The sequence below is a fragment of the Suricata suricatta genome, chromosome 9 (assembly GCF_006229205.1).
Source record: "Suricata suricatta isolate VVHF042 chromosome 9, meerkat_22Aug2017_6uvM2_HiC, whole genome shotgun sequence".
NCBI lineage: Eukaryota > Metazoa > Chordata > Mammalia > Carnivora > Herpestidae > Suricata > Suricata suricatta.
The window spans coordinates 89,408,108-89,422,334 of record NC_043708.1 but is presented as its reverse complement, the minus strand read 5'-3'; the positions used below and the strand labels follow the sequence as shown (position 1 = coordinate 89,422,334).

At 37.0% G+C, this 14,227-nt stretch overlaps 1 protein-coding gene across 7 annotated transcripts in view; it reads left to right on the top strand.

Annotated features, from left to right (window-relative positions):
* The window catches only part of TRPM7 (transient receptor potential cation channel subfamily M member 7), a 125,850-nt gene extending 118,939 nt beyond the window's left edge, over positions 1-6,911 (top strand). For 3 of the 7 annotated variants that reach the window (XM_029953044.1, XM_029953040.1, XM_029953039.1), the window contains one exon: positions 4,844-6,911. In XM_029953044.1, the coding sequence (XP_029808904.1) occupies positions 4,844-4,974 (131 nt within the window). In that variant the 3' untranslated portion in view covers positions 4,975-6,911. Of the gene's footprint in view, positions 1-4,825 lie in introns of all 7 variants that reach the window. The other 4 variants (XM_029953041.1, XM_029953038.1, XM_029953043.1 and 1 more) reach the window with 3 other exon arrangements.
* Positions 6,912-14,227: the final 7,316 nt, after the last annotated feature.

Below are 14,227 nucleotides of genomic sequence, written 5' to 3'. Positions count from 1 at the left end.
TGTTGCTTCATTTTTGGTGTACAATAATGCCACCGATTTCTGTACGTTGATTTTATACTCCGCAACATTACTGAATTCATTGATCAGTTCTAGAAGGCTTCTGGTGGAGCCGATTGGGTTTTCCATGTAGAGTATCATGTCATCTGCAAAAAGTGAAAGTTTGACTTTACCGATTCTGATGCCTTTTATTTCCTTTTGTTGTCTTATTGCTGATGCTAGGGCTTCTAGCACCATGTTAAACAACAGTGGTGAGAGTGGACACCCCTGTCGTGTTCCTGATCTCAGGGGGAAAGCTCTCAGTTTTTCCCCATTCAGGATAACATTAGCTGTGGGCTTTTCATAAGTGGCTTTTATGATATTTATGTAAGTTCCTTCTATCCCGACTTTCTTGAGGATTTTTATTAAGAAGGGATGTTGTATTTTGTCAAATGCTTTTTCTGCATCTATCAACAGGAGCTTACGGTTTTTTTTCTTTTCTTTTGTTAATGTGATGTGTCACATTGATGGATTTGCGAATATTGAACCAGCCTTGTAACCCAGGAATGAATCCCACTTGATCATAATGGATAATTCTTTTTATATGCTGTTGATTTCGATTTCTGGTATCTTGTTGAGTATTTTTGCATCCGTATTCATTAGAATTATTGGCCTGTAATTCTCTTTTTTGGGTCTCTGTCTGGCTTAGGAATCAAAGTGATATGTGCTTCGTAGAATGACTCCAGAAGTTTTCCTTCCATTTTTATTTTTTGGAATAACTTGAGAAGGATCGGTGTTAACTCTTTGAGAGATAGCATGCAAGCAGAGAAGGGGCACAGAGAGCGAGAGATACAGAATCCAAAGCAGGCTCCAGGCTCTGAGCTGTTAGCACAGAGCCCACCATGGGGCTCGGACTTGTGAACCATGAGATCATGACCTGAGCCAAAGTTAGAGGCTTAAGTGACTGAGTCACCCAGGTGCCCCTATATATGTTAATTATATTTGAAGTGGGCTTCTGGCATACAGCATATGATTGGGTCATAGATTTAATTTGTTTTTTGTGGGTTTTTTTTTAACTTAATTTCCATTTTTAACTAGTGTTTCAGACCCTTTACATTTAACATAATTATTGATGTGATTAGATGTAGATCTTCTGTTTTACTGTTTTCTGATTAATGCCTCTTTTTCCCCCCTCTGTTTTAGTATTCAATTCTATTTTTATTTTTTTTAGTGGTTCCTTTTAGTTTTTCTTCTCAAGAATATGTATATTTTGCCTTCATTCTTGAAGGCTAGTTTTACTGGATCTAGAATTTTAGATTGATACGTCTTTCAGAAACATTCAAAAAAATGTTCACTGTCTTCTGGCCTCTGTTATATCTGATGAAAATTCCACACTCATTTGAATTGTTCTTCCCCTATATGTGATGTATTATTATAATCTAGCTTGTTTCAAAATTTGGATTTTCTGCAGTTTGATTCAGATAAGTCTAGTTGTAGCTTTCTCTGAGTTTATCCTGGTTCAGATTTACTTAGCTTCTTGAATTTGTAAATTTATGATTTTATCAAACTGGGGGAGTTTTTTAACTGTTCTTCAAAATAAATTTTTGTTGTTGTTGTTTATTTTTGAGAGACCGAGCATGAGCATGGGAGGGGCAGAAAGAGAGAGAGACAGGGAGACACAGATTTCGATGCAGGCTCCAGGCTCTGAGCTGTCAGCGCCCCTTTAGCTGTTCTTCAAATATTTGTTCTGCATCAGTCTCTTTTCATCTCTTTTTGAAACTCCCATAATAAGAATATTAGACATTTTTATATTGTTTCCCAGGGACTTGAGGCTCTGGTTATTTCCTTAAAAGTTATCTTTTATTTAGGGGCACCTGGATGGCTCAGTTGGTTAAGCATTCAACTTCAGCTCAGGTCATGATCTCACCATTTGTGGGTCCAAGCCCCATGTTGGGCTTTGTGCTAACATCTAGATCAGAGCCTGGAGCCTCTCTTCGGATTCTGTATCCCCCTCTCCCTCTGACTCTCCCCTGCTCATGCTGTCTCTCTTTCTCTCTCTCAAAAATAAATAAAACATTAAAAAAATTTTTATTATCTTTTATCTGTTGTTTGGATTGAATGATTTCTGTTGATCTATCAAGTTCACAGACTATTTCCTTATTCTTCATTTCCTCATTCTGCTTTTTAGCCCACACACTGGATTTGTTGTTTCAGTTATGTTCTTCAGGCCTATAAACTTCCTTTATACTGATTATTTCTCCGCTGAAAACTTGTGTTTTCATCCATCTCAAATTTGTTTGCCGTACCTCATCGAGTATGGTTATAATAGCCTGATTAAAGTCTTTGATCATTCCATCTGAATAATCTTGAGATTGGCATCTCCTGTCTTTTTCTTTGAGAATCTTTGAGATGTTTCTAGTTCTTTGTATTTCTGATCATTTTAGGATGTATCCTGGATATTTTGAATAGAATGAGATTCTCATTCTTACTAAAAATCCTCTGGAGAATGTTAGTAGGCAGTCAGTTCAGTTAAGCTCAGTTTACAAGTCCTAGTCTACCTTTTATAGCTGTGATTCCAATGTCAGTTTAGTTTTCAAAGCCTTTTCAGTATTACTTAGGTCTGCCTCACTGTGTCAAACATGGTCAAGTCTGGGAACTGAGTGGAGGTCTGCACATAGTTTAGACCTCAAAGCCTATCCTCTGCTGTCTTTCCATATATGTGCCACTCAAAGGTGAACTTGGGATTTCATACACAAATTTAGGGTGTCTGTCTCTCCATTTTCCTCATTTATGATTCCATATTTGTGATTTTCAAGGGGGTTTTTTTGGTTGGAGCGGGGCAAAAGTGGGAGGGGGGTACAGGGGTATGGATGAGGTACTCTGCTGCTACCTCCTCAAGAGTGCCTCTTCATGACTGGGACTTGTTGTAGGTAAGGGCCAGAGGAGCAAAAAGAGGAGATTCCCCTCAACGGTCTCCACCTCACAGAGTCCCTCTTCTTGATGCTCTGGCCAGAAACTCTTAGAGCTTTTTCTGTCCATGCTCACTGTACATTTCTGAGATCAAGCCAGCTATCTGTAAGTCTAAGCTTGAAAAGTAAGAGAGGGGGAAAACACCCAGGAAACTCCCCATCGGTCTAGTCCATTCTTCAGGTTTTGATCGCCTTCCTCAATGTCTGCTCTTTCTTTTCAGGAGTCTCAGATAGTGACTTTATGCTTGGCTGACGGGTTTTTGTTTATAGTCAGTGTGAGAGATGGGAGTTGAATATGCTTAGTCCATTTTAGCCAGAACTAGAACATAACAGTGGTAAATTTAATAGGTAGCCCAGATATAATGTTTATATGGCTTTTAATCTAGTAATATTTATATAATATATCTATTTTTAAAATTAATTTTTAAATTACTAATAGAGTCAGGAATTCATAGCTTAGAAGAGACCTTAAATAAGCATTCCAATCCAAATCTGCCATTTTCCAGGACATATTTGAAGTCAGATGATTTGTCCGTGGTTACACCATAAGTTAACATTTTCAGAACTTGAATTATAATTGGGTTTCTCTCCATTGTTCTTGGTGTATGATACAACTACAAATTAATTTGCATTCCCTAAGGCTACACTGGGACAGTCTTAAATTTAAAATTTATCAAAACTTACTCATACAGTAGCAATTATGTATTTGGATCATTAAATATAGGCTGTCACTCAAAATGAACAGTTCATATCTGAGTGTTAGCTCTGTTTTATATGGAGATAAAACTATAAGAATATATGTGTGACTATGGTTAGTTTAAGTTAAACTTGATATTACTGCATTGTTTCCCAGTTCTGCAGCTATTGTCTATACCTCCCAAAGTGATTTCATCCTGTCCCATTGCTCTAAGTGTAATCTACATACTGATAGTGCCGTGTTTAACTGAATGAAGACTTACTGTCTTTCCTGAGTTCCTGTTTCTATATTCAGTTTCCTGCATTTCTACTGGGTTACCCTAAGTATCTTTATAAGTAATATGTCCATTCCAGAACTCTTGACTCTCATATCCCACCCCTCATTTCCAACTCAGGTTGGCCCTCAGTAAACCAGTGTTTACTCAGTTGCTTAGACTCAAAATGTAAAAGTTAATTGTTTTTTTCCTCTCACCTTTTATAGCCAGTATTTTGAACAGTCTACTCTGATTCTGAAATCTTCCTAGAATTTATCCATTTCTCTTAATCTTCATTGCCACTATTTTCTCATGTGTTCTTGCCAAATGCCCCTAACAAGACTTCACATAACAATCAGAATAGTCCCTTAAATTTGATTATGTTCCTTTCTTAATATTGCTTAATACCTTCCAACAAATTTTCATTGTAATCTGTACTCCTTACCGTATTTGCATCCCATAAATCAGAGGTCAACAAACTTTGCTGTAAAAGGCAAGGTAGTAACTATTTTAGGCTTTGTGGCCCGTATGGCCTATGTCTCAGCTACCTGCCTGTGGGATGGTGGTGCACAGATAGCCACAGGACATCTGTAAACAAATGAGCAGAGCTGCATTCCTGTAAAACTATTTACAAAAACCGGCAGCAAGTGAGATTTGGCTCACTGATTATATTTTGCCAACTCTTGGCCATTAACTGTTGCTTGATCCCATTTGCTATCTGTTTCCATTCTTACATGAGTCACTGACTGATGGTCAGAGCAGAATACTTGTTGAATGAATTATTTCATTTTTTATGTATATATTTTGTGACTTTGGAATTTAAAACTACTTTCTAGAAAGTAGATCTGACACATTTAGAAGAAAATTGATTTAGAAAATATTCTTAACTTTCTCATTTCTAAGGAATACTGACTTTTTTTTCTTTTTTTGTTGGGGGTATGAATATAGATCTGAAGAGGAATGACTATACACCTGATAAAATTATATTTCCTCAGGATGAACCTTCAGATTTGACTCTTCAGCCTGGGAATTCCACCAAAGAATCAGAATCAACTAATTCTATTCGTCTGATGTTATAATATTATTGATTCGTTGTTTTGTTTTGTTTTGTTTTTTGCCTACATCTCACAAAAATGTTACCGTGTCATTTTTCCTTCATGAGGAAATTGGTAATAGAGAAAAATATGTACAAATGAATATGCTGAATCTGGCACTGTTAAAAGGTCGATATTCTTTTGACCTGATTAAACTAGTCAGTCAGGAGCTCCCTATAGGATACAGCTGGCAGCTGTTAAATTTTAAAGGTAAAGGAATATTAGTATTTATAACTTTTTAAAGGGCTCTTTTAGCAGATTTCATTTGACTTTGTTCTGATGAGGGTGACACCCTCTCTCATGTGGTGCAATACCATTAGCCAAAGTTAAGTGTCCATGCAGATTTTATTGGCAGCTGGTTTACTGCCATTCACCTAGTGAAATGAAGAAATCATCCAGCCTTTTGGTTAAATGGCAGACATCTTCCTCAGTATGTTTTAGTGTGTTCAGTGATGATGTCACTAGTCCCCAGCTAGATACTTGTTGGCCATGGGAAAGAAGATGACTTGTTATTCTAGATCCATAGGCATACAAAAAGCCTGAGCTGAAAACTGTTTTCAAAGAGGGACTTTATGAATCAGGATTAGGCTCCATATTTAAAGATGGAGCCATTTTTTGTTTGTTTGTTTGTTAAGTAGAGCCCAAATTGTGCAAAAGTATTAGTGTTATTTTTTAACATTGTCTTATCAAGTCATTGTTAACTAGAAGAAAGCCATGGTAGACTGGTATAACCTAAATATATCAGACGAGAAACTTAAGTTGCTGTTCAAGAGAAGTTACCTTGTAAAAACAGTTAAAGTGCTTTTTTCCTGTAACTGTAGTGACAGCCTGGAAAGCTACTCACTTCTCCAAAGATCTTATTGACAGTGTATCAGATCAGAATGTAAACATAAATTCTTGCATATATTTAAAATTGTGTAGGAACACCTGAACCTGAGTATTGTTGTGGTACTTATTTAAGAAATTGAGTTGGATTATCATTATGTGATGTCGGGAGATTGCAATGTAACTTTATGCCAAGAAGATGTACTTTAACTGCCCCAGATACTGTTGAATACTCAGCAAGAAAAGTTTTCATCGGACTATACGCTTTGATTTTTTTCTTTTTGTTTCTTAGGTACTAATTTTAATTTTTATTTAGGAAGGAGCAGTGTAAATCTTACTTGTATTCAGTAGTGTATCTCATAGATACAGACAAGGCAAGAAGAGATGAGCTGTTTAGTGTTTAATATTAATGGGGGGGAGAAAGAAAAAGTGTATTAAAGATATACTATATACATTTTGTATATCATTAAATCTTTAAAAGAAATGAAATAAATTTATTCTTGTTTACAGATGTTTAGTGGGTTTAATCATTATGAAAAACTATCCATGTTTTCAGAGCATTTTATTAATTTCAGAATATCAGCTTTTTTTAAATGAACCATTTTGTATACCTAAGCCTTTCACCTTCTGTCCTGTGTATTATTTAATGTGGTCTTGGTTTCTTCTCTTTCTCTCTTTTTTTAATCTGTTTCTTGTTATGTCAGAAAATGGAGATACAGGCTATCTATTGATACTTAGCTTTATGTATGATTATTTTCATAACATGTTAATAGTAACCAGCATTTATGTAGCATTTAATACGTGCCAGGCATTACTCCAGCTGCTTTACATATAAATTACTTAAGACCCTAGTCCTTGAAACAGTCTTATGAAATAGATGTTACTATCTCGTTTTGCCAATTAGAAAATAAAAGCATTAGGTAAAGTAACTTTCCTAAGATTCTTAGAATGTAGCAGGCCTAGGACTCAAACCCAGGAAAGTAGCTTTTGTTTATGCTCTAGAGCCTCATGTTATGTTGACTTTCAAGTATAATGACGATTGGTTTCTGTACCAGTTCCTGATTGCTTTTCTGAAATAAATCTACTCTGTTACCTTTTTTTTTTTGTTAATTCTGGAAAGTAACAGTTTACCTAAAGACCACCTTTCTCATTCCAAAGAAATATGATCTTTCCTTAGATTACTAAATTTCATCATTATTACTCTGGTCCGAAAATGTCATTTGCATAATCTCTAGCTTTTTCTTCTCAGTGTCATCCTGCTTAGAACAGAGCTCCATCTCTTTACCAAATTTCTTTTGAGAGAGTGAGCGCGAGGGCATGCAGGCATATGAGCAGGGGAGGGGCAGAGGGAGAGGGAGCGGAGCCCAACGCCAGGCTGGATTTCAGGACCGTGAGATCATGACCTGAGCCAAAATCAAGAGTCAGACAACCAACTAAGCCACCCAGGCGTCCTCCCAATTACTTCTTAAAAAGGTCTTCTGCAGATGTTCTCTGATCATTAGCCCTTCTCAATCTGGTGAACTATGAGCCTTCATTATTTTAAAACTAATGCATGTTGGTTATATTGGAATGTAAGGTGAATATTTTAAAATGTAAAGAAAAATATAAAAATTACCGTTGTTTCCCAGCCTTAAATTGAGCTATGTTGTCTCATAGTTCTATCTCTTTACCCCATTAGATTGTACACTTCACAGAGGAAAAGACCTTTAGGATTTTTTTAGTACTGTAGCACTCAGCACCTTGCATACATGATTTGTAATAGGTATACTAAAAAAAAAACATTTTTAAATGTTTTCCTGCAATACCAAACTTTCCCACGAGGAAGATAGATCACAGTGATATAGTCTTGTGTGTTTTAGCAGACAAGGCAAGAGTACCCAATAAGTAGTCATTTATCACTCCAAGATCAAGTAATTTGCAGAAAAGGATGAATCCGTGCGGAGGGATTTTTGTGATCCTTATTTACTGCATCTGCTCATTGTTTCCCAGCTAGATGTCACCCAAGGTATTTGTATTTGAGGAACCTGGATCCTCAGACAGTCACAACTGGTACTTAAATAAATCTCAGTTATTGTGTACTGAAGTGAAACCTCCCAACCACTGTGTGGCTCTCAAAACTTGGTCTGGGTTACCAACTGAGAGCTGTCTTATTTTTGTATTTCCCTTAGTTCCTTGCTGGAGTTTGGAATATAGGTGCTCAATAAATATGTATATCACCGAGTATTTCTAAATCTGTGAGCCTTTTCTTAGGGAGAATCCCAAGCTATGGTTTTGAACCTCTGGAATATATTTTCCTTCTTCTGTACTCTGGAAATTCCTCAAAGCAGAATTTCTAACTGGGGTCCATGATTCTACCTTACTGATCACGGGCAGAGAGCAGGGAGGGAGAGGACACTCCACAATTAGAGGGCTTGCTTTCGTGTGCTGCCCTATTCTACATTTAGCTGTCTACTGCCCCCCACCCTGGAATTTTCTGTGCAATCTGCATCAATGAAACTTTTATTTTAATTATAAATGCCTTGGTATATGTTTCTAAACTGTGAGAAGTGTGATATCTTCACATCTAAAAAATTAAGTTTAATTTCAGAAAATGTTCTCCAAAAAAAAATTTTCTTTTACAGTTGAGTCAGGACCCAGGTAAGATTTATTTATACATTGCAGTTGCTTGATTTGTCTTTAAAGTCTCTTAATATATAGGCTTCTACCACTTCCCACCACCACCACCCAATTCCTTTTTTAAAAATTAATTTATTTTGAGAAATAGTGTGTGTGAACTAGCAGGAGAGGGGCAGAGAAAGGTTGGGAGGAAAGAATCCCAAGCAGACCCTGCGCTGTCAGCACAGAGCCCCACGTGGGGCTCAAACCCACGAACTGCACGATCATGACCTGAGCTGAAACTAAGAGTTGGTCGCTTAACTGAGCCACACAGGCATCCCCCAATTGATTTTTTTTAATGTTTTATTTTATTTTTTGATACTGAGAGAGACAGAGAATGAGACGGGGAGGGGCAGAGAGAGAAGGAGACACAGAGCAGGAAGCAGGCTCCAGGCTCTGAGCTAGCTGTCAGCACAGAGCCTGACGCGGGGCTCGAACCCACAAACGTGAGATCTGACCTGAGCCGAAACCGGATGCTTAACCGACTGAGCCACCCAGGCGCCCCCCTCCAATTGATTTTTAAAAGAACCTGATCGTTTGTTTAGAAATGTTTCCAAGGGGTGCCTGAGTGGCTCAGTGGGTTAAGCATCCGACTTCAGCTCAGGTCATGATCTCGCGGTTTGTGAGTTCGAGCCCCTCAGACTCTGTGCTGACAGCTCAGAGACTGGAGCCTACTTCAGGTTCTATGCCTCCTTCTCTCTGCCCCTCCCTCACTCACACTTTGTCTCTTTCAAAAATAAATAAACCTTAAAAATCTTTTTAAAACATGCCCATATTCAGAGTTTTGCTAATTATTTCCCTTAGGTGCCATCTTACATGTTTCTGTCTCTTAAATATGCCATAAATGGTTAGATTAGAGGCTTGGTCAGATTCAAGATTTTTGACAGTGAGTCATTGGGGGTTGTGTCTACTTCCATTAGAACACAGTTCTGGTTGTCTTTTTGATGGTCATTACTTGGATCTCTTAATTAGGTCAGTGGTTCTGGAAATGGACCACAGACCCTGAGGGTCACCATCCCTAGGGCACTTTCAGGGGACCTATGAGGTCAAATAATACTATATATTCTATAATCCTAAGGTAATATTTGCCTTTTTCTCTGTATTGAAAGTTTTCTGATGAGGCAAATTATTGATGGGTAAAACTGATGGTATCTTCGTACAAGTTGAAGCTGTAGCACCAAACTACATAGTGGCCCTGTTCTTCACCCTCACACCACAGTTTAAAAAAAAAAAAAAAAAAAGTCTATTTCATTTTAAAGAGTTTTTAAGAGAAAATTGGAATCTGGGTAAAACTTGCCTATTAACACCAACCAGTAATATGACAGCTTCTCAATACTTTCCTAATGAAATCGATGTTGATTTAACAATGGTTATTTTTGATAGTGTGTAATAGTTTGGAAATCTTCATAACCAATATCTTCCAAATGACCTGTGCACAGTGTTACAAAGTGATACATGAAAGAGCCAACAGAGTATGAAAAGTTTATAACATTTCAGATGCTATACAGCAGTTGACCTTTGGGAAACTACCACTTGTCCAATTTTAGTGTTGTCTTAAATAAGAATCCACAGTCATCTAAAAAGACTATTAAAATACTCTTCCTCATAGAGAGCTACAGTAATCAAGACCATGTGTTATGACATATAAATCAATAATATATGGTAAACTGATTCTTGGCAAGGGGGCCAAAGAACTCCAAGGGGAAAGAATTTTCAGTAAACTGCAGGGACAGCTAGATATCTACATGAAAAAAATGAAGTTGAGCCTCTGCCTCACAGTATATACAAAAATTATTTCAAAATGGATCAGAAACTTGAATGTAAGTGCCAAATCATAAAACTTAGAAGAAAATGTAGGGGTAAATCTTTGTGTCTAGAGTAAGCCATTGTTTCTTAGATACGACACCAATAGCAAAAGCAACCAAAGGAAAAAAGTAAAATTGAACTTCATCAAAATTAAAATTTTTTTTCTGCGCCCTCCCCACACTGGCAAGCCCCCTCGGATGGTCGGTCCCCAGCACAAAAATTAAAAATTTTGTGCTTTGAAGTACACTATCAAGGAAAAGACAACTCAGAGTGGGAGAAAATTTTTGCAAGTAATATATCTGATATTCAATAATAAAAAGACATCCCAATTTAAAACCTGGCAAAGGATTGAATAGACATTACTCCAAAGACAGACAATACAAGTGGTCAATAAACACATGAAAAGAGACTATTAGCCATAAGGGAAATTCAAATCAAAACTACAATGGAATGCCACTTCACTCCCACTAGGATAGCTAGAATCCAGATGACAGCGGGTGTTGACAAGGGTGTGGAGAAACGGGAATGCCCATATATTGCTGGTAGGGCTTTAAGTAGTACCAACACTTTGGAAAACAGTGAAAACTTCTCAAAAGGTTAAACATTAGAGTTACCATATGACAGCAATTTTACTCCTGTGTATATACCCAAGAAAATGAAAATATGTCTATACAAATCCTTATACATGAATGTTCATAGCAGCATTATTGATAATAGCTAAATAAATGAAAACAACCCAAGTGTACAACAGGTGAGCAGTTAAGTAAAATAATGATAAACCCATATGATAGAATATTATCTGGCAATAAAAGTGAGTACTGAGAAGTCCTACATCTATGAGTCTCCCAATCCTGTAGCTGCTGTGTGTGCAAAATGGAACTGGACAGACTTGGACTGTCATTCTTGCTCTACCCCTTTTTCCCTGAGTGACCAGCTCCTTGGGCAAGCCTCTCTGATAATACTGACCTCAGACTGCTGTGAAGGTGCAGTATTCAGCACATAAAGTTTCCTGGGGAATTCCAATGAAGAAAGAAGGACATGGCAGAGAATAGAGAAAATCTCTAGAGTGATTTTTCTCTTTACAAAGAATTTATCTTGTTGCTTCTTCTGTTAGTTTAAAATACAAGCACATGTTTATGACATGTAGATGTGTATAATTTGCATCAAAGTGCTCCATTTTCATCTATTTTGAAGGCACTTTTAGGATTCACTTTAAGAATGAAATTAGAACAAAGGATATAAAAAGTAGCTGTGAGAACAAATGTAAACCTAAATCAAGATAATTCAAATAAAGTAACTTTGCAGGTGCTCAATCATGGCACGTGTAAGAAAGTCAAAACAATGGAAGATAGTGGGAAGAGTTGAAAGCACAGAATAAATCCAGATGATCAATGTATTGTAAGCTGTATGAAGTTAAAGAATTGTATTTTATGCACTACTAAACGTCTAGCACAGTGACTGACGTGAAGCTGATGCACAATTGATATTTTCTGGATTAATGAATGAGCTACAACAACTGTTTAGTAGGAGTTCCAGAATGCAAGACTGAGAAAGGAAAAAAATAGAAGTGCCTACCTCGTGCCACAGTTTGGGAATTCTGCAAATAAATAGCAAATAATAATAATGTTTATGAAGGAAAAAATCACATTGACAAAAGAATTTTCATCTGTCACATAGTATCCAGGAGGCAGGAAAGCAAATTTTTTAGGAGAAAGGGAGGACTTTGAGCACAGCCAGTGATGGCATTCTCAGAAAGTTCACCACTTTCTTGGAAAATGCTCAAGGATATACTCAAGCAAAAAGAAGGAATCTAAATGGGAAGACATGAGATCAAAGATAGAGAGGAAAGCAAATGGTCATAAAATACACAAATTCAAATGCTCGCTGGGAAATATTTATACATGGTATAAAATTTTAAAGTAAACTAGAACAAAACATTTTTAAATATCAAAAGAAAATTCAGTGGAAGATGGTATTTAAGCACTCTAAAGATCTCATTCAGTTGGGTCAAGTTACAGATACTAATTGATCAAAAAGTAATTTTAAGTATGAGTAACCCTTGCCATCATGACTCACTCTGTGAGCTCAAGGAGCCAAATAAATTTTCACACAAAGCCATGACAAGTCATCCAAATCTTAAAAACAGAAGAGGTCTTAACCGCTGGGGTGGCTCATTTGGTTAGGTGTCTGACTCTTGATTTCAGCTCAAATCATGATCTCAGTTTGTGAGTTCAAGACTCATGTTGGAATCTGAGCAGACAACGCAGAGCCTGCTTAGGATTCTCTTTCTCTCCCTATCTCTGCCCCTCTCCCAAAATAAGTAAATAAACATTTTTTTTTTAATGTTGAGATAACAATGGTATCCCTTGCTATCCAAATTTTAGACCCAGATAGATTAAGATAACAAGGGCTACTTGAATATTTGTTGAAATATTTAAAGGAAACAATCCAAGAATATAAAAACAATGTACAATGTCTAGACAATTAGGGGGGAAAAATCTGAGAGGAGGGGAGATTTTAAAAAATGAATCCATCAAAAAAAAGAAGCAAGCAATAATAGAGCCAGATACCTTTCTTTTCTTCCTTTATCCATTCACAACTTAGAAGCCATTAGTTGAGATCAGTGTAGGCAGGCCTGGAGTGGGGTGTCAGAGGAGCCGGGGGAAGGTGAGGTGGAGGTGGGGTATGCGGTCAGGAGGGCCGCCGCCGCGGATGAGTTACATGTGGGGAGGCTGAGCACTGAAGGAAGCACACTGCAGATGATGGCACTGTGACACTGCAATAGCATGAGAACATCAAGCTCCGACACCTTGGCTTCTAAATCCTATTCTCTAAAAGGAACCAGGGCTCTTCGAGAAGTGACCAACTTCAGGACTGGGCATGTTAAGTCTGGAAGATCTCACTGTGCCAAAAGTAAGGCAGTGTTCAAAGAATGATGGGAACGGGTCAAACATGTACAGAATACATCTTGAAAGGCCCTTCGCTGGCTAATCTTGAGATACTTTGTATATAAAAATAATGATCACATAATCCATCAAATAAAGTAGTGATTCCACACTGATTAAAAGAATAAAGAGGGAAAAGAAAAAACTTCTCTTTAGAGCAGGGTACCAACTGATGAATGCAGTTGGAATAATGGCATTAGAAAACCACAATTAATCTAGCCCAGCAACATCAATTAATGTTAAATTAATTAATGTTAAATTAATTAATCTAGCCAAGCAACATCAATTAATGTTAAAACTTAGTATGTGAAGGTTTGATGAGGAATGGATCATTTACATTGTCTCAAAGTTCTCTTTACAACATACTGATTACAAAAGGGAAAATTAACTACAGTACAGAAACTTGGCAGAGCCCACTTTTTTTGAGTAATTGCAGCTAATATCACAAGTGTTGGTATAAATCAAAATTGTATGGCACCTAGTCCAATCAGGTAAAAAGAACATGGCATTACTTCTGTGATATTCTTACTAGAAATGCATAGTATGAATCTTAGGAAACATCCCAAACTGAGGGATATTCTTCAAAATAATTAGCCAGTAATTTTGAAAAGGGTCAAGTTCTTGCAAGTCAAGCCGATGCATGAGAACTATCGCAGGATGAAGGACCCTAGAGACATGACAACAAAATGCAACATGTGATTCCAGCTAAGCCACGTCTAGACTTGACTTTCAGAAATTCTTAGATACTAAAATGTGTGTTGTTTTAAACCACTAAGTTTGTGATAACTTGTTACACATTACAGAACACTAATGTAAAAGTCATTTTACTCATGAGCATAGATACAAAAGTCTTGAACAAAAGATTAACAAATAGAATCCAGGAATTTATGAAAACTACTAACAAGATAAGTTTGTCTGAGGAATAGAAGATTGGCTTAATATGTGACTGTTATCAGGGATTAACCACAAGAGCAGACTAAAGAAGAAAACTTTCATGATTGCCTCAA